At 40.3% G+C, this 20,402-nt stretch overlaps 2 protein-coding genes across 2 annotated transcripts; both read right to left on the bottom strand.

Moving 5' to 3' along the window:
• Positions 1-1,219: 1,219 nt before the first annotated feature.
• Positions 1,220-10,073, bottom strand: LOC129134726 (heterochromatin-associated protein MENT-like). Its single transcript, XM_054654390.2, has 8 exons — positions 8,934-10,073; positions 7,484-7,660; positions 7,045-7,131; positions 6,513-6,650; positions 5,861-5,978; positions 5,026-5,168; positions 3,778-3,945; positions 1,220-2,750 (listed from the first exon to the last, which is right to left on the bottom strand). The coding sequence occupies exons 2-8, from the start codon at positions 7,649-7,651 to the stop codon at positions 2,340-2,342; spliced, it is 1,233 nt and encodes a 410-aa protein (XP_054510365.2). The 5' UTR covers positions 7,652-7,660; positions 8,934-10,073; the 3' UTR covers positions 1,220-2,339.
• A 1,272-nt stretch (positions 10,074-11,345) lies between these two features.
• LOC129134722 (serpin B10-like) lies at positions 11,346-19,195 on the bottom strand. The gene is made up of 8 exons (XM_054654388.2): positions 18,986-19,195; positions 17,702-17,879; positions 16,616-16,729; positions 14,841-14,975; positions 14,323-14,440; positions 13,816-13,958; positions 13,100-13,255; positions 11,346-12,259 (listed from the first exon to the last, which is right to left on the bottom strand). The coding sequence occupies exons 2-8, from the start codon at positions 17,867-17,869 to the stop codon at positions 11,855-11,857; spliced, it is 1,239 nt and encodes a 412-aa protein (XP_054510363.1). The 5' UTR covers positions 17,870-17,879; positions 18,986-19,195; the 3' UTR covers positions 11,346-11,854.
• Positions 19,196-20,402: the final 1,207 nt, after the last annotated feature.

A 20,402-nucleotide genomic window follows, 5' to 3' on the forward strand; every position in this document is an offset into this window, starting at 1 on the left:
CATAGTGGGTGGGACCAGATGATCTCAAATAGTCACTTCTACCCTGACAATTCTCTGTTTCCTCAAGGGTTACCCTGACCTGAGACCCAGATGCTGGTTACCATGACAGTAATGCAGGGAAGCACAAATGAAGCAGCTCAGTGCTGCTTGCAGTAGAAGAGCTCTGCAGTACTAGATGGGTTCCTTTTCTTCTCTTTCACATATTTCACTTGTACTCCAAGCCATACACTGGAATGTGTACTCTTCAAGGAAAGCTGAGACTGGGAGTGGCTTGGTAGCCAACCCAGCCTGTTTGACCTTTTGCATCTCTCGCCAGCTGGCAGTCACTGTGCTGTAGTGAGAGAGAGCCACAGAGGTTCTGTTTTCCCTCCTTTTATTTTTCACAGCCTTCACTTATGTGTTCTTCCACACCTAAAAAACAAACTTCTCAGTAAAGCCAAGTCAATAGCACACATCTGGGCTGCACTGGGGTCAGCCCTGAAGGACAGACAACTAAATCCTGAGCTGTGGCTTACAGGCAAGGGAGGGTGCTAATTTTAGAAGCAGCACTTTGTACAGGGAAGATGATGTGGAAATTGTTTGTTGAAGGGAGATGTAGTTCCAAATAGAATACCTTCTGGGGAGGTGGAACAAGTTGTAATTATAGGTGGAATTTTGTTGAGAGTAAATGCTTTCCCAGTACCTCCCTTGTGCATTCAGATCCTGTTTTCTTACATAATGTTCTCTGACACATATTTGGACTACCACAATGGCCTCAAAACTTTATGCTATTCCTGATGCCACAGGGATAGCACAACTGCTGCCCTCCCAAGCTGTCAGAGGGAACTGACGCTGCCAGTACAGCATGACTTGTTCATTATTGCACATGGGTAAGAGGGATGTGTGGAAGGTTCATTTTGTTTTTCACATTGCTTGTTCACTCTTGAACAAGGTCAAAAGGGATATTTGGAAGGTGCTGTTCTGGTCTATAGCCTCTGGTCAGACTCCTTATTTCTAGTGTGTTGTGAAAGGTATGTTTGTAAATGCTTGGATGACACACAGAATAACAGTGTTTGGAGGCCTATTTGAAACCTGGTGAAAATAAGACACAAGTGTGTTAAAGTTTCTCAGCTTTGTCAGTTGGGATGGTGTGGTGGTTGATTTGGAATGACAAGAATGGAAACATGCTCCAGCTGTGCAGATTGCAGGATGCTGTAAGAGAACCAAGTAACTCAGTGTCTTGAACAACACAAACACAAGTTCAAGTTTATTTATTTCATTAAATGCAGCTCATGGTAAAATAATAAGTAAAGCATCAATCAAAATCAAAATTTCACTGGTGTTTCTGTCAATACGACAAATATCTTTGCTAAGATGCACTCATAAGATACAAATCAAACATTGGTCATTATTACAGGTGGCAAGGAAGCTTTGCAGGTATTAAACAGGAAACAGGTATAACTAGGCAAAATTAAAAAGAGGAAACAGATTTAAATTCTAACAGGTTTAGATTACATATCAATAAAAAATGTGGCAAGAAGGCATGTTGCTAATAGTTTTCTTAGCATTTTTGCTGGTTGGAAATCTCAACAACCTTAAACTAAAAAAATTAGAAAAATGAGGAAAAAATGCAATGTGATTAGAAGTCAGCAATTTAATATTAAGGGTTGGACAATTTTCTTTCACAGTCTTACTTTTTCAGGAAGCTGAAAGAGCAGGAGAGAATGAATGTGATATGCCTATATACATGTGGTGAGACAAGGGATGGTAAGGGGCATTCTGAGATTATTCTGGATTTGTATTAAATTTTTTTAAATTCCAACAGTCATTGAAATTTGAAATTAAGGTTATGAAGCATTGCAGTACAAATGCAGGTTTCCCAGTGAGGGAAGGAGAGAAAAAGAGAGCATACAGATTTCTACAAGTTTGGTTTTTTTCTCTTCAGGGTTCTTTTTCCTCTCTGTGAGAGTCAAAAGAATGAACTGCGTTTCCCTTGTAGTCAGCATTTGACATAGGGCTAGATGATGGCCTGTGTGCAGAGAGCTTTTATGACTCCACCTTACTTTTAAACAACAAAGCCAGAAGAGCAGATTTGATAAAAGGGAGCAAAATTCTGTGCTTTCTTTTCTGTTTAGGACTGTCTCGTTAGGACAAGAGAAAGAAGCAGTAGAGGGCTGTTCTTTGGTGGCTCAGGATAGTTTCTGTTTGCTGCCTTCTTTGAGGGTGGTTGGGTGGAAGGAAAAGAACAGGCACTTCAGTACAGGTGGCTACATGGCTTAAGGTTGAGATTTTAGCACCGCAGTTCACATTTTTTCCATTGAACAGTGAACCTTGGTTGCTGTCTGAGAGCAAGTAATTATTCATTCAAGAGGAGAGCAGAATCTACCAAAAAAAAGGATGCTCTTGGACTTGTTGTGTCTGATGAAAAAGTAGAAAGGGTGGTCAACCCTAAATTTCAGAACATGGCTAACATGTGCACTTGTTAGTTCTATAATGACAGCAGTAGCAGCAGCTGCCTCAGTGCCCTTCTCATCAACTGCAACAAAAGACTTGTGGAAAACCTTGGAGATCATCACTCTCTCCTCTGTCATTCCACTGAAATCAGCATTGCTGCTGAAGGCACTGCGCATTCCCATCCTGACCAGATTATCACTGAGGTCATATCTCTCTTCCATTTTGAATTTAGGTAGGTACAGGTCCACAAGAGTCTCAGTCATCTTCTTGGAGTCAGTCCATTCGGACAGCTTCTCATATGTCAGTTCTCTTTCCAGCTATCATTTAAGAAAGAGAAGGAATTTGGATTTTGCAGGGAAAAACAATTCATTAACTATGAATTAATCAATTTTATGGCAATGTAATGAATCAAACATTTTAAATAGTAAATGTAACATTTAGCTGAAAGCATGAAAGAAATTGGTTTTATTAATGATCAGAGACAAGGTGTGCCACAAGTATTTGAGTCTTAAGGCTGCAAAGTTTTGAGCAGTGCCCTTTCCAAATTCATAGCAAAAGAGAGATAAGAAGGGCATTCAACAGCTGCCATCCCCCATGGTCGTTCTTTCCTCTCTTTAAATTCAGTCCTGATGTGACTAAAATTGCTGTGTGGCACATAGTTTGGTCCAGTTCTATAAAAACAGGTGTTAAAATTATTGCATATATTTCCTTGACAGCTTTGAAACAAAGTGCTTCTAGTCTTTCACTGCCACTCTGTATCCTGGGCACTATGCCACCAGGGTTCAGCTCAAAACAAATGTAGGAAAGCAATGAATGGTATAGACTCCAAGAATTTAACAATCTTGTAATTATAGTAACTACAGTAGCAGATCTCATTATTGTAGCAAATGCAGTCTCACCAATATTCTAGTTTTTTATCGAGCAGGCAAATGGTGGGAGGGGAAAAAGAGCGAGAACAATATGGAAATAAACTTCTAGGCCATCAAGAAAAGGTGTAATCTCAGGAAGAACCTATGACTTCGTATGTGGTGGTGTCTCTCCTGAACATGCAAGGAAGGGAGATTCAACCCTTACAGATCATGTAAAATTGGGTGTCAGTCAAGGGGGCTGTTGAAGAGCTGAGCATCTGATTATGCAAAGTGTTGCCTGTCTTCAGTTCCTGCCAAACTAAGGGCCCTCAGCGTGGAAGAACTTACTTGGGATTAAAGAAGCATTAAAGAAAATTAATTCAGCTAGTGGATGAGGTCAAACAGCATGATGGCGTGTCCTCAGAAAGGGATATATTATTGTCAGCCTGCCCTTCTTTTCTTTAAATGATTGAGCAGTAATACAAAATGGTTGTACCTGTTCGAGACCCGTGGTGTTGTCTTTGATGTCATCAGGAAGGAGGATGAACATACTGAGTTCACGTTTCACATATGGCAACTCAATCATTTTGAAATTCATTGTTTCCATGATGAGAACTGGAAATGTATTTCTCATGTACATCATCTTTACAGGCTTGGTCTTGTTCTGGAAAGTATTTTTTTATAAGTAAGAAATCATTGAATGGAAGGGTGATGATGTCTCAGTGCAGGGAGAGGAAATTTTATAAACTTTTAAAACAGTGATTTATCATCCATTTTCCAAAGCTTTTCTTGACTGAACAACATTGCTTATCTTGGTGTCTGTCCCAAAGCTTTTGTAGGGGGCTGAAGAGATGTTTTTCTCTTCTCCCCAAAAAATGCCTAAGGAGCAAGAGAGTTAGAAATGTCTGCAAGGATTAGGGGTATGGAGCAGGTGTGGGATATGGCCTTACAACACTCTGGCAGAAAAGCAGCTGTGGTTTAAGAGGATGAGTGTTGTGCAGTTTATCAGTGATCTCCTCTCTCTGGCAATAAAAGGTAATTGCTTGGAAAAAACAGCTGATTGCTTGAGAAAAGATAACTCTAGTGTGAGAGCAAAAGAGCTCATGATGAGAGGAGTTCCTGGGAGACAGTCACATTGTCAGGAGTGTGTAACTTCTATTAACATCTGTATCCCTTCATTCAAGGAAGCAGACCATGTGTATGTGCTAACCAGAGAGCAGAAGGCAGATTTTGTGGAAGTTGCACAGAGTTCTTTAACTGTGAATTCATTAACATCTCTCCTGGGTACATGCCATTAACCTTGCTTCTAGCCTCACACAGACATGCACCAGTTCAGGGCACCCTGTTGCAGCTGTGTTTGAGCGGGAAGGATTGTGCCCAGCCTGGTTGCACAGCACAGAGGCCTGGTGCTGTACTCAACCATGATATGCCATGTAGTTCCCATCCATGGAGCCTGGACTCTCAAAATCATGTTTTTACAATTTAGTCAATTTTAGCACTGCTTTACTGCAAAGTTTTAAATGTCTGTAGTGATTTTGGAAGAAGTAGCTGTTACCTGGAGCTCACTAACATTTACCTGAGCACATCCTAATGTTTCAGTGAGCTGAGAACTGACAGATTTTGCTGCAACCAGCTTTTCACAGGGTCTAGTTACCACAGGGCTACCTAAACAACTTATGAAATGGAAAGATTTCAGCAATAGATGTTGTGACCAGGTTGTTTACAGTAAGAAGGAGGAACTTACCTTGCTCAGTCGGAAGGGTTGCAGCTGTGTATCTTCTGCCTTAAATTTCACTTCCCATTCTGCCTTGAAGTAAATGGCATTTATCAGGATCAGCTTGGTGGAGTTTGTCACATCTCGTGGACCCAGCAAATTCTTGATTTTGCCTTTTGAAAGCACAAGAATCAGGTTTCATTCCAGCATAGCACAGTGTGGACATTTTGATCAGTTTTTCTCTCAGTTCAGCTTCTTAGTAAAAAGTCCATGCCACAATGCCCTGCTCCCTAAAATGCTTCCCTGAGATAAACCAGTGCAATTTTTTACACTCTCCAAAGCTGTTTCCTGACCTGTCCTCCTGGCTGACAGGGCTTTACTCTTTCTTCCAAAGCTGTCTCAGCTTCATGGCAAGCAGCTAGAAGCAGAAAGCCTCACTGACTGGTTACACCAGGTAGAAGGAGGAGCCCCTCTGCCCAGTGCAGGGTGGTCCAGCAAGGCAGGCATCCCCCCCTGCCCTGGAGCACTCTGGTAGGCAGAAGTGTTTCTCCCCTCTGTCTGCTCTGCCAGTGGTGCAGCACCAGGGCATGTTTGTGCCAGCAGACTAGCTGCTCCAAAGCACTGTGGAGTCAATGGGAATCTCCTCAGGGAACTCAATGAGGTCCACATCAGGTGTTTGGAGCTGCTCAAGTGTGCTGCTCTTTGTCTGTCCTCCCACCATATCTCTGCTCACTGCCCACATCCACTTTGGGAGGCATGACCTGACTGCTGCAGTAGCACCTGGGGAAGCAAGGGCACCTGCCCAAGGGAAATGGCAGCCTGACTTTGTGGGAGAGCAAAGATGTTGGGGTTGAGCCCAGCTTACCCTCAGTTTGTTTTTCAACCCAAGTGTTGATTTCCTTTCCTGACTGTTCTGGTGCTGTCTTAAAGTTAACCTTCTGTGGCTCTGCTTTGTAGTAGTTCTTACTGAGCTGTATGTATGTCTGAAAAATAAAAAAAAAGTGAGCAAAAAAGTTCTGTACTAGAGAAATATGCTATTTTTCGTCCCAAAAGGAAGTTATTAGCTCTTATACTTGATAGATTATTGGACCTAGAGGACTGCAGGATCTTGCTTGTTACTCTGTGCTGGACTGTGGTTTAACAATTAAGAAATAAGCAAAGAACAGAAGTTTCACATCTTTTGTTCCAAGATTTATCTGGAGAAGTGAGGAAGGCTGCATGCATCCTGTGGATGTGCTTATTTATTCTCATTTACAATTTAATATATTGGGGGTTCCAATACTAAAGGCACATTTCATGTAAAGGATTGTAGGGATCTACAATACAGTCAAGGGCAATGCATCCTTAAATTCTGTGAGCAGACTGACTGGTATTTTCCAGTTAAGGTTATCACTGGAGTCCAGAGCTCCTATTTGCAGTATTCAAGGTCAGCTTCCAAACTGTTCTGTTAATGGCAAGTAATTAAAAAGAGAAATATTTTTGCACTTTTTCTTCCTCTTCCCTGAGATTTAACTTACAGGCAATAATAGGAAGGTTTTTTCCACGTAAATGCGGTTGGCACTTTTCAGGGAGTAGGTGCTTCTGGGTTTGTTGATGGCAGTCAGGAGCTTCTTGAAGCTAGAATGAATATCTGCAGTTTGTTTGTTCTCAGGATCCTTGGAAAAAGAAAGCAAACATTCAGAATTTAATTTTTGCATCAAGCCTTCAAAACATGCTAAGCAATGCATATAGGAGAGGGATTTAGGTTCCTCTTCCTTTTTATTTTCCCAAGTTTACCATCATTGCAAATTTGCAAAGCTCTGTTCGTGACTGGATTAACTGAATTGTCATATAACAAACCTTCCAGACTATCCCAGTGACTCACTCATCCTTTCAGCTTCTGAGAGTCTGAGTGAGTGAAAGGAACTGAACATCATCCTGTTGTGAAGTATGGCTGGGGTTTGTATTTTAAAGAGGAGTGCAGACAATAAAGGCTGGACTCCTAAAGCTGTATCGGGACATTTTGATTCTGCAGGTTCTTTATAATGGAATTTCAGTTCAAATAGATACCAATTTTCTTCTCTTTGGTCTCCCCCGAGAAGGTCTGGCCACAGAAGAAGAAGCTTCAGCTCCTGCTCCCACAGTGAAATGAAGGACCTGCAAGCAGAATTTTCAAAGATAAGAAATAGGCATGAAGGGCCTTGTGAGACTTAAAGTCAAATGGGGATCAAATGGTTGTCATGTTTCTCTCCTTGTGATAACTCACTGTGCTATCTGCTGCTTAGGTGACTAATCAAAGGTCTTCTTCTACTGCTGAAGCTGTACTGACAATAAATCCCATGGAATAACAATGAGTAGCACCATACCCTTCCCAGACCACCAACACTGTGCTCTTATCTACATGCTGCAAGGCAGAACTCCATTCCACAGCTGTTTCTCCCAACAGCAGGAATGTGTTTGTGCAAATCCAAATGGTTCTCCCCACAGTAATAGTACAAAAGTAACCTACCTCTGCCATCTCAGTTGCTGTAGTTCCTTTTGCTCCCAGGTCTGTCAGAGCCAGAGCAGCTGATATGCTCCAAGGGGAGAAGAAAATGTTCTTTCCCTTGTTGTTCTCATTCAGCTTGTTGAAAAGATCAACAGTAAAGTTGCCAACTGATGTGGAGACCACTTCCATTTTTACAACCTGGAAAGAGGCAACAAACAGAATTGTATTCTTTGAATGTTTAAATTTTTGTACATATTTGTATACATTTGTATACATTTTTGTACACATTAATGAGAAATGTTGCATGTGCAAAACAATCCATTTAAGCCACTAAAACTAATAGCATAGTTGTATGTTTATCTTCCACACACATACTGGTTGCCACCTGTTAGGAGCACCAATTTCTTTTAGGTTTTTTCCCGCTACAGCTGCAGTTTTCTTTGTGATTCTTTCTGCCTTTGATTTCCAAAGATGTGCAGATTTATAACCTCTGTATTTCTTTCCTTTTTTGTTCTTAACTAATGATTTATGAAAGCAACATTCATAGGGGAAATTATATGCATTTTTAGTACATTGGTTCACATTTTAGTACATTATTTCAGTTTCCTACTACTACATTTGGATCTGTATAGAATTGACAGCTGATACTGCAAAAGGATTTAGGCATAGTTTTTAGGCTCATTTGCTTTTCCTGGCCAGCAACCTATTCTGAGTAGTTTCATGAACAGCAAAGCTGTTGTTTCCATTTAGACTTACACAGTTTATTCATTCTGTGTACCTACCACCCCTTCTGAATGTTCCAGCAATTTTTTTCCCCCAGAAACTGCCAGATGCCTTGAGGTTATGAGTTCTCTAGGCTTTAAGATATCTGCCCAGTAATAGCTGCCTCATGTAATTTACCATTTAAAAAACCAGAAATGCTTATATTATTCTCATTGTCTTATCTATGGAATGGAGCAACAAAAATTGTGGGGCAATCTCTGAAGTCTGCAGATATTTATGAAGTGATTGGTTTCCAGACAACTGCATTCTTTCTGGTAGTCAGTATGCCCTCAGGACCATGTCTGTACCAGAGTGATTTTCTTTCCTTGGAGAACACAACCAAGAGAGCATCAGGATGGGTATTTCTGTTTTCAGCTAATGAATACTCCTCTGAGTCTCTGGCCTGATAATGTGCAGTGCTGTGCCTTCACCTGAAGTACAGAATTCTTTTATCAAAATGAAGATTTTACTTGTAATGCAGTTGCTGCCCTAAGAAAACTTTCCTGCTTGTGAATAATTCTGCCCCAAATTAGCAGTTTTCCATAGGCTTACAGCATTATTTTCTCTAATGGTTGACATTTAGAAAAACACAAGGCAAGAATAATGCATTATAACACAGGTGTATTATCATTTATCCATACAGTCACACATGGCACAGATTGCATTTAAAAACACCATAAAATTTCCTTAAATTGATTTAAATATTTACCTTTAATTCCGTGAGAGAGAAGACTTAGCTCTTGTCCTCAGTCAGGTTCTGCATTTGTGTGTTAAGCAATTTTTATATTAGGGAACGCAGTACTGCTTGCCCCTCCCTTTCCTTTTTATCTACATCCACATTGTGTCCACCTACCCAAAGTTCCTTTCTACTACATCCCCAAAATATCTTACAAAGTTCTGGCCTTTTTGTTGACCTGGTCACTTTTCAGATTTAGAGATTTCAAAAGGACAATGGAATTGTCAAGTCTGTTGTTGCACCAAAATAGCCTACTGACTGGATAGCAAAGCAAGTTGCTGATTCCAAAGGTTTTCTGGTGTTGTGGAGATAACTGCTGTGTTGTTTTAAATAAGTGAATTTTAAAAAGGTTACACAATACTTTGTTTTGGTTTCTGGATTTAAGCAGATATTGAGGGTCAGATTCTCCGTTCTGTGACTCCTGTGTTTCAAATGCAGTACCTCAGCATAAAACACCAAGTTTAGTGATTGAATTGGACACTGGGAGTCCAGCTTCAGACTGAAGATTATTAGGAACATAGACAGAGACAAAGCTGTGAAGGAGGGCAAGGGATGGAGAACCCCACTGGTTGGTGAAGAAATCTCATTGCAGTCATGGCTGGGAATCATTTGAGACAAACACTGCAAAACCCTGAGTTGCTGCACAATAAGGAGGAGGGCAAGAATTGAAACAACCCTGCTGGGAGGGCTCAAGCAAAGACAGAGATGCAAGAGAGGTAAACATGGCACAAGAGCTGTCATTTTGAATTCCCAGAAGAGACACAGTGATGGAAGAAGAACAAGGTGGTAACAACTCTAAGACTCTAGAGGGCAGCGGAAGGAGCAGGAAAGGAAGGAAATTGTACTGTTTGCTAAGCATTTTACTGCAAGCCTGATTACAGGAATACAGTGGGTCAAGAATTCTAAAAAATGTCAAAAATCAGTGTTGTGCAAGGCAGTGAAGAAATGCCAGAAATTAAACAAGTGCTAGTTTTAGTATGGTGAGTACGTCCCCCACAAATCTGGATAGGAGAAAAGTCAGCTGAATGGTTAGGTGGTGAGAAAGCCCAAGCCAGGAGACTCCCAAGTCCCAGAGATATATCTGTGAGCAAGATAGTTGCCTTTGCTAGTCAAGATGCAAGGAAGCCATATAGGGTGAGAAAGGGAGATTGCAAGGCAGAGTGGTTTGACAAGAGAGAAAAAAAAATCACAGATACTAACTGAAAGGGGTATCCAGAGATCAACCTCCTGCTTGGAGCAGGGCCATGAGTAGATAAGGTTAGCCATAGCCCTTCCAAGGATGAAGATCCCACAACATTTCCAGCACTGCTCTTCACCCCGGGAAAAAGTTGTTCCCTAATGTACAACTCACTTTTCATATGTTGTGGCCACTGCCACTTAGTAATGATATGGCACTGCCAAAAGGACATCAACTGTGTCATCTTTGCAACCATGCTTAAAATAGTGAAGTAGGGAGAAAAGGTCACTCATATTTCCATTGACTTTAAAGGCCTGAGTGAGTCTGTGTCCATGTTGTCATAGTTTTGTTTCTCCTTGGCCTTCCAGGTGTGCTTTTCTGTCTTTATTCCCAAGGCATATGAGGAAGTGCTTAGAGGCTTATCCATGGGGACATGCTGCTCTTCCATGAGGTGAAGGAGGGTATGGCAGAATTGGACTGAATGCACAGGATCCAGTGTCATGTTTCACAGCTGAGACAGGCAGAAGGCATTTCTCTTGGGGCTCTATAGGGATAAAGCACGTGCTTCGTAACACTTTTCCTATGTTCCTTCCCATTTGGGAAGCAGAGCCAGAAGGGACCCTGGGAGCAGCTGGCCACTTGAATGAAAAGAGAAAGGATGCAGGGACAGTCAGCAGTCTCTGCCAGGAAAAGGGAGTTCTGCTGTTTGAGGAAAATGTATTTGTAGTAAGATAGCTGTTGGTGTGTGCAAGTTAAGAAACCTGGTCCTTTGCTGTCTGTTGTGAATTCATATAGTCAGGAGCATTCCCTGCAAACATGCATGATTGATCAGGGCACTCTCTTAGGAGAAAGAGCAGTGACAGGAGTAAATATGACCTGGGAGATTCACATTCATCTTCCAGAAAGCACTTATGGCCATTAGTATTACTTGTATTAGCCGTAGACTTGGTTCTCCCATTTTTTCTTGTCTCAAACCAGTGAATAAATGGCAAATTAAAATGAGAGCAAAGCAGCACACTGCTAGGCTGGGCATAGTGTTGTAAGGGTGAAAGTTTACAAAGGAGAAAGTTGTGAGGCACATGTGTTTTATTTTCCTAGTTCTATTGTGCTGTTAAATATTTTCCAGTTGCTGTGGGATAGAGATTAGAAAGTACATGTGTTAACCACTTTTTGAGCAAAAAAAGAAGCACCACTATCAGGAACAAAGGTGATTTTGCAGGTTTATTTCATTGCCAGTTCTGCCAGGCTGCAGTTTTTTACCAGAGTTGGTAAAAAACTGACAAGAATGTGGGTGAGTAGCCTGCTTTGGGGATCAGCATAAGCTGAAACCAATGGAGATGCAGCAGCATTCTGCAAGATTTTCTTGGGTTTTTGTCTTCTTAGGTATCAAAACTTTAAAATTACTGGTCGAGCTCAACTCAGTCTGTTCTGAATTGTCAAAGTTCAGGTTCAGAAAGTGCTAAAAAGACACAGTAATGTTCTTCTTTGCGCAGTTGGTTACTTAGTGTGTAGTGCTAGCATTTTGGGGATTTTTGGCCAGGAAAATGAGCCAGAGGCATAAATTTGAGGTTATTTTTCATAAGTACTCTCTTCTAACATTGAGAGATTTGTCAACAATACAGGAAAATTAAGAAGTGCGCGGGCTATTGAGATGTTCTTTGTGGTGTGTATTTAGTTCATTTTTGTTGTTGCAATAACCTGTTTAGTAATCGAGCTTCTAGGGGGAAGAAAACCTTCCCAAGAAGAGGATAGTCTTGGTCTTGTTGTGCCTGATAAAGAAAAGGAAAGGGTGATCTGCCAAAAAGATAATAGTAGCACCAAGACTTCGTGATGCCAGTGTTGACGCACTGGCAGCTGCTGCCTCTGTGCCTTCTTCATTGACTTCCAGGTAACACTTGTGGAAAACTTGTGACAGAAACAGATCACCAGTCTTGGACATTGCTGTGAAATCAGCTTGACCTTCTGTGAAGGCATCTTGTATCCCCATCCTGCTCAAAGTAGATTTGAGGTCATATTTCTCTTCTAACGTGAACCTGGGCAGATAAACTTCCATGTTCATTTTTTCCATTAGTTCTGGATTTGTCCATGCAGACAAGTTTTCAAAAGTCAATTCTCTTTCTAGCTGCAGTAAGTAAAAAAAAAAAAATCAGAAAATTAAAATATGTTCAAAAACGTGTGCTCTACAGGCTACTTCTTCTCTTAAATGGAGAACTTTTCAAGAGGTTGTAAGAGTACAAGAAAAACAGTAATGAAACAGCAGTTTGGAGATATGTTGTTCTAAAGGAGAATGTTGTTCTATGATATATCAATGCAATATTTGAAATGTTCTCAGTAACTGTCAGGGAATATAGCAGAGCTATGATAGTCTGGCTGTTCTTCTGTTCCCAGGACTGTCTTCCCCACATTTTAGAATTCACTGAAAAGAGCTTTCTCCTGCCCCCTACACAACACCTTAAAAATTAAAATTTCTTAAGGGTTTGTTATCCAAAGGCAGAATCAGGCTTTTTACAGAAGGTGGCAGTATCCATACGTATTAGTTCTGGACGTCCTGGAACATAACAGAGGCTGCCCAATTTTTGGTAGGTTTTTTCCAGAATGAAATCATATCTGTCTGAATTGGTGTGGACAGTGGATCTCAGCAGGGCTGGTTTTGTGTACTCATTTTTGTTCTTCTGGAAAAGAGGTAATCTTACGGGGTTTGGGTTACCTGTTTCCAGGACTTACGAAATTTAGTAAGCACAGACATGCTGGCTTCCAAGACTAAGAAATCTAGTCTGAGCGTCAAGAGCTTCAAGCTCACAGTACTAGACCAGATTTTGGATTTGCTTTACCTTGAGCCTCATCAGTATCCTCCTTCCTAGAACCATGACTACAGCCTGGTCTTTTACCTCACACATGCATTAAGTAAGAAGATAATGACACACTTACTTTTTCACAGCAATTATGTTCTCAATTTTTTTACCTTTTGTAAGCCGGAGATGTCACTCGGTAGCAGGATGAACATGCTGAGGTCATTATTGACGTATGGAAGCTCAAGAACATCAGCCTGAACTGATTCTATGTAGTTTAAGTTAAATTTATCCCTCAGGTACATCATGGGCACTGGTTTAGTTGTATGCTGCAACAAATCAAATGGAATGTTTTACATTTATACTCTGAACAGTAAAAGACTAAGTTAAAGTAGCACAGTTTACTCTACAAACTGCCCAATGTGTCTGAGACATCCTAATGGGTAGGACACAGAACACAGGATCTTCAGAGGATCCCTGCAAGGCACTGGGAGGCATGGCATGCTATCTGAGATGTCTCAGATGACACCAATTGTAGGAAACTGTATGCCACTCTGATTTGCTGAATGGTTAAAAGTGAACATGTAAAGAACAAACCCATACAGTTTTGTTCTCCTCTATTTTTTCCTACCTTTGGAGAATGGAAGCTTTTCTGAAGTCAACTTCTGATAATTTGCTAGTGCCTCAGGGCCTGGTATGTGTGTACAGTTTTAGTGTTGAAAGTGTGGTGAAATAAATATACTGAATGCACTGTATGCTTTAAATGAAATAACTATACTGCCACATGGATTTAAAGGGTGACAAGATTTCTCCCTCCCCCTCCTCTCCCCCCATCTTTTTCAAGTTTTTCCACCTGCATTGTAGGAAATAGGGCAGTATATTGCCATACCATGTTTATTCTGAAAGGCCTTTGCCTGGTAGCTGCAGCTTCAAACTTTGTTGCCCAGTTTCCTTTGAAGTAGAGTGCATTTATCAGGACTAGGCTGGTGAGTGAATCTACGGATCCAGGAGGCAGCAGATTCTGGATTTTACCTAGAGAAAACAGAGGGACATTCACACATCTGTGCAGTTTCACTGTTTCAGTCTAAGAGCTGGCACAGTTTCTGGGGATATAAACCAGGGAAATTTTAAGTGCTGCCATAGCACTCATCTAGCTTGAGATTCTTTGCAAATATGTAGTTACTGAGGTAACCTTGATTTGCAAAGAATAAGACATATTCCTCACACACTGAGATGGAGGACACTAATTTTAGTAAGAGCTTGTTGGTAGATGAGTAATTTAGAAAAAGTCTGATTTACCTTTCTGAGGTGAATTGTTTACCTGCCATGGGCCCCTTGGGCACAGAGAAGCCAAAATGACTCCTTTTTGATTTGGAGAGGAGAGGATGGAACTCACCTTCAGTCTGTTGTTCAACACTGGAATTGATGTCTCTCCTGACTGCATCTGCTGCTCCCACAAAGTCGACTGATTGTGGCTCTGCACCGTAATATCTCTTGGCTAAAAATAAGTATTCCTGCAGGGCAATAGAGACACCTAACTTAGGTTTGCTGCCTGCCAATATGAGTACTATTACAGCCAGAGATGAAAATTACATGGGCACAAGCACAGTGTTTTCTCAAAGGAACAAAGTTTTTAGTTCCTTTCTCAAAGGAACAAATTTTTTAGTGGAAACACTCAATTTAAACATTCTCATCTAACTACATCTACAAATCACTCTGAAATTAGATACACATTCCAAAAAACTAAAATTTTAGTGTCTAAAGTCTAAGGAAAAGTATCATAGAAAATGTTAATGTTAAGGATAATAACATAATTTGCAAATGTAGCAAAAATATGTAAAATATATAGCTTATGTTGCCATAGGTTGATCATGAAGATTAAATGACACTGCATAATCTAAATAAAAGTATTACCTTGCTGAAAGGCAATGATTTTTCTCCATATAGCTGGTTGACACTTTTAAGTAGGTAGTTTCTAGTGGGTTGGTTGATTTCAAAGCTGAGTGCTTTAAATCCAGTATGGATATTATCTGATTTGCCAATCTCTGTCTTGGAGAAAAAGAAATAAAAAGGACATTATTCATCTGTTGTGTAAAAATCCTGGTTTTTTTCCTTCACACAGATCCAAGTAAAGTATTTCTCTTTGGGTGATCTGTTACCTATATTACAATAGAAGAGGTTACCTATATTACAATAGAAGAGGTGCTCTAAACTGGACATCAAATAAAAGAATAATTTTAAAGTATTAGAAGTTGCAGGTGTGGTATAGACACACATAGACACTCAGTGTGTGGATATCTTGGAATGTAAGTGTTAAGAGCCTGAATTATGTAAAATATTTAAGGGTTTATAAGTAGATATTGTGAAACTTTGGATATCCAGAAAACAAAAGTCAGAGAGTAATTCTTAAACAATGTGTGAGACTTGGCTCTATCACTCCCTTAATTTATGAAAGTAGTGTTACATGGAAGGTTTCCCCCTAAATTTCTTAATGTCTCTCTTAATGGTTTGTGGGTTTTTTTATATTTCAGTAATTGCAGTAAATTCTCTATATTGAAGTAACAGGATTAAATGAATGTGGGTTCAGAGTCTCCAATGAGCTCAAGGAATAAGCTGTGAGTTAGTAAATTTAAAATCTGTACTTGTGCTGTATTCATCTCATCCATTTTATCAGAATCAGAGGCACAAAGAGACCCTTAAATCTCCAAAGTGTTAGAACCCATAGCACTACCCATAGGGCTACCCACAGCACTCTGTAATTCTTACAGTGAGGGCAAGTGTTATTCATGAGGAGCAATCCCTTTCCTGTTCATGCCATGCAAATGAGATGTTGACATAACCCCTAAAATAAATCTTCCCACCATGGGATTTGGCTGTTGGATGCAGATCCATTCATCAAAACTAGCAACAGTTGGGGTTTTATGGGCAGATTGCAGGGAAACAGCTCAACCCCCTAGAGAATAAGGATGACGGGAAAGAGCAGGGAGAAGAATTTGATATCACCATCTTTGAATTGTAAACTAGGAAAAAGCCTTTTCTGACTCAGAGGGATTACATTTGCTCTTCTGTATTGTTCTGCTATGTTAAATCACATACAAATTGAGACAAAATGCCTGCCAGTATGGCAAAGGCTTATCTCAGGAATAAAATTATTCCCATTTGTCTTAGATTTATTGCAGGCAACTGGTCTACTTTGGAAAATCCCAACACGTAAATTTATACTGGTAACTTCTCAACTGAAATGAAGGCAAATTTCTGAAACATATCAAGAATAGGTAGCCTGGAAAAGTTAGTGTTCTGGTTTTCTTTGTCTTGATGCTGCAATCAAATGTGTGGAAGAACATTTCTTTTCTTGGGATTAGCTCTCTGCGGTAAGAACTGTGCTAGCTTTTGAATAGTAATAGTTTGAGAAAGAAATCTGTCCTCAGAGTTAAAGGAAAAAGATCAGAAGATCTATTGATCATCAAATGTTAAATTTTGCAAATTTGAGGTTAGATTATGCAATTCTGTGTAAAAGGGGGAAGCATGCAATAAGCGTTGCATTAGGTGAAGGTATCACACAATGCTGCACCAATTAATTTTGTACACTGAATCTGAGGAAAGCAAACATAAGCAAACACATGTGGAAGGAAAATACAGGAGAAAATGTGGCTATGCCTTTAGCTTGATCATCAGTTTGGATGAGATACCTTCTGGAAACATGCACGTCGATTTGATAGACTCTCTTCTGTTCTGGCATACACCTGCATTCTTATGGTTGTGGTGACATTTTTGGCTTCTTCAGCTTTGTTGAAGTGAAGTACCTGTAGTGGAAAAAGCAGTAAGAAATGCAACAATAGAAAACTTGCTGTTTCAGTGAATTTTTCAGTGACATCAAGGGGACTAGTAATGATGACAGTCAAGCTCAGATTTTATTCTTGTATCCAGTCCTTACTGAATATGAAATCTTTGTCTAGGTCTCAATGCCCATGTGTACAAAATAGCTTGTGCAAACTAAGCTGAGGGCTGCAGGGCGAAACTCTTATGTACCTGGCCTTTGTTGAGGAATCTGCCTGCTTTGAGTTATGCCCTGGGATGACCTGTTAGTACCTGGAAAGAGCCAATTAGCCCCAGATGGAGTCTACCAAAGGAGAAGTCTTAATGGAGCTCTGCTATGTGTCAAAAAGTCTGAAAAGTGTGCAGGCAGTTCCCTGCCTTAAATCCCTTTCTCTGGACTTGTTCACCTTAACCAAGCTACATAGGGGTGCAAACAACCTTGGAACACTTTTCAAAAGAGCTGAGTCTTTTGTTTTGTTTTGTTTTCCCTTCATCCTAACAGAAGATCACTCCTTTTTTACCCTGCTGGGTCTTTATTGTCCTATAAATCGGGAGTTAGATCACTGCAGGTGGGACAACTTCTGCCACAGCAGAAGCAAACTCACAAGCCTCCCTTCCTCCAACAGAAGCTAGGTACCTGCATTAGGTGTTTAACAACCAAGCATTGGGACTGTTCTCACTGTCCTCTGATGACGCTATAAGCTTTGAACAAGTGTGACTTGGCATTTCAGTACGTAATTTTGCCTGTAAAATACATACGCCAAAGAAAGGATAGTAGTCTCAACATAGTTTTTCTCTAACCTTGTAGATGTGGATTTATGTTTAGCAAAGTGTAAAACTTGAAATAACTATAGAGAAAACTCTTTTCCTCTGTTTCAACACAGCAAAGTTCTGGCATGGAGGTCATTACTCCAAGAAATCAACCCTTTCAGACAGCTACTTTTGAAGCCCAGACTCACCTTTGCCATCTCGTCTGCAGTGTTACCTTTGGCTCCCAAATAAACAGTAGCCAGGGCAGATGAAATGCTCCAAGGAGAGAACAATATATTCTTGTCACCATCTTCCTGCAATTGCTGTTTGAAAAAGTCAAGAGCAAAGCTTGTGTTTGCTTTATTCAGTGTATCCATTGTCCTGAAGCTGCACAGAAAGACAGAAAAGATGCTATTAATGAACCACTAACTGTGATTGCTATTTGTTTAGAAGCTCCTCTTCACTGTTTGAACTTTTTTGTGATTAAAAAGCTTTCTAAAATTGCTTATATAAAGAGTGAGGAGCATTAACTATTATAAAGTCACGCAAAGTTTAGCATGTCCTGTTTCACTGATGGCAACAGCTATCATTTTTAGGGATGAACCATCCTCTAACTGTGTTTCATATTTGTTCACCAGGAAATTTATTGCACTGCCCTTTACAGCATCTTGGAGTGATAGTTGAGAGCAAATTTTGATTTTTTGATTACTCAGCAAAGCCTAGTCTAGAGACCACTGAGAAAGTGTCTCTTAGGACAAATTTTATGCTTCAATTTGTTTAAGAGTCTTTTGATGCTCATCTCTGTAGTGAACAAATACTCTGGTAACAGGAGCAGTCAAACTATTCCTTTAGGTCAAGACAAAACTCTCCTTCACTCCTACACTTGAGCAAGCACTGCCCCAACTATTCCATGCTAAGCATCCTGAATCACCTTTCTGACTTTTAAAAATGTCTTGAAACCCTGTCTTACAGCACTAGCCCAGATCTTAGCTTCCCAGTTCTTCTGCAATAGAAGCTTTCTATATTCAGCAGACCACAAAGGCTACTATTTGTTATTTGCCTTGCAGGTTTAGCTGAGGGTTCTAGTCAGAGACTAAGAGCTATTTTGGTTGGTATAGGATGGCCTTAGAATAAAAGATAGTTTGTGACCCTAATAGCTTGCAAACCAGGAGCTAAACTGGTACTTCTAAGCACTAAAGTGTACAAGAACAAATTACCTGACTTAGGTAAACACAATGGTTCTAAGGGTGCTGTGATATATATGCTAGTCAGTGAGCTCTAGAAATTATAGAACTCTGAACAATAAGTTGTCTTCCTGTATATTTTTAAGACTCATCTTCTAGGCTATGCCCATGCAATCCCAAGTTAATTACTTTCCCCAAGCATTAGTTGTTTCCAGTTCAGATACCCACTTCCTTTTTTCCTATTTGTCAACAAAGCAACATCAGACAAGAATAAGTAAAATAAATAGTATCTAGAAGTCATTACAGTACCTTGTTTTGTGTGGGAAGAAAGACTGCTGCTCTGGGTGTCTCCAAGGTTTCTGCAGTTGACAGGAAGGGTAGGATGAATTTATAGTGCGCCTGGCCGGTTCTGCAAAGGTTCTTATGACTCATGACTCTGCAATGAGATTTGCCCTATAGGCCACATCCCTGTGGAAGAACTGAATCACCTCAGAGTAGGATGTGAAGTGTTGGTAAGAATGATACCATAGAAGAATTTTACAAAAGTGACTGCTTAAGTATTTCTATAAACACTTTTGTGGCAACAGGCTAGTAACAACTTGAACCCACACTACTTTGAACAATCTTTCCTTTGTGGTTTGGAGAGTTTAAAAAAAGGCAGTCACTGACCTACTTATTTTATGGTTTGTATTACAGAATTTATCTCTGAGAAACAGACAGACAAAAAAAAGAAAGGGACCTCTTATGTGTGAGTTTTTCTACTGCCTGCTTCCTTCTGAGAAAGTATTTGTCATTCCTGGTGGGTTTCTCTTTTGGAAAAAGGGTTTTGTTAATTTTGGAGGATTCTAAGACTGTACAGCCAGGGAAACTCTGTAACTGTGAGATAGGGAAGACTTAGGCACCGGACCCTGACTTGTATTAGCAGTGGGCAACATCCCTTGAACTTAGTGTGGGTCTTAGATTAGACTTCTATTTCTCCACCCAGTCTGGAAGCTGTTTGGCCCACGTAGCACGTTGGGGATCTATTCCTTATTTTCCATTCCAGAGATTAATATTCTGTCAAATCTTCTTTTTCTTCTTTCCTGGGCAACTAAAATACCTCCTTCCCTGATTTTCCTTGCAATCATTCTTCTGTAGTCCTTCCTGTATCTGTCCGTCCCCACTCTGACTCCTAACTGAAACACCCTTTAAAATCCTACCTTGCCCTTTATTTAATTTTTTCTCTCTTCGCTGTTGATACCTCCACCTTGAAAACCTGAGTAGGAATTGGATACCTCCCCAACACTGAGCAGGACTCACTCACAAAGTCTGTTTCCTCAGCATAAAATGCCTTCAGAGAGCTTTCTTCTGATCTGCTGTCTGTGAGCATACATTTAACATGGATTTATGTTGTAGGGTAGAGGTTTGCATGAAGGATCTCATAATGAGGAATGAACCATGGAAATACCTACAAAATTTGGTGCAGGGCATAGGAGGGATCCCTTGACAATAGTAAAACTTCTGTATCAATGTAACTTGGGAATTGAAAGCTTTGCTAAAGTTGCTTTCCTACCTGTGAGGAGCCACATTACTTTAATTGGATGGTGTTCTCCTGCCCCTCAGATATTTTGAAATGGTAGCTAGGCAAAAGGGGCATGTTTCAGTGTGAGTTGTAATTTGATGTACCTGTTACGTTTTGCAGGGAGCAGCATGGTGTAGGAGAGGTGTTCACTGCAGAACTAATTGC

Source organism: Agelaius phoeniceus, chromosome 1 (genome assembly GCF_051311805.1).
Source record: "Agelaius phoeniceus isolate bAgePho1 chromosome 1, bAgePho1.hap1, whole genome shotgun sequence".
Classification (NCBI taxonomy): Eukaryota; Metazoa; Chordata; class Aves; order Passeriformes; family Icteridae; genus Agelaius; species Agelaius phoeniceus.

Coding starts and splice junctions, on each gene's coding strand:
- LOC129134726 (XM_054654390.2), bottom strand. CDS start 7,651: ATGGAAGTGGTCTCCACATCAGTTGGCAACTTTACTGTTGATCTTTTC. Junction 6,651..7,044: donor GACCAAAGAGAAGAAAATTG/GTATCTATTTGA, acceptor TCTTTTTCCAAG/GATCCTGAGAACAAACAAAC. Junction 2,751..3,777: donor ACACCACGGGTCTCGAACAG/GTACAACCATTT, acceptor CTTAAATGATAG/CTGGAAAGAGAACTGACATA.
- LOC129134722 (XM_054654388.2), bottom strand. CDS start 17,869: ATGGATACACTGAATAAAGCAAACACAAGCTTTGCTCTTGACTTTTTC. Junction 14,976..16,615: donor GACGTGCATGTTTCCAGAAG/GTATCTCATCCA, acceptor TTTTTCTCCAAG/ACAGAGATTGGCAAATCAGA. Junction 14,441..14,840: donor AATCATTGCCTTTCAGCAAG/GTAATACTTTTA, acceptor ATTGCCCTGCAG/GAATACTTATTTTTAGCCAA.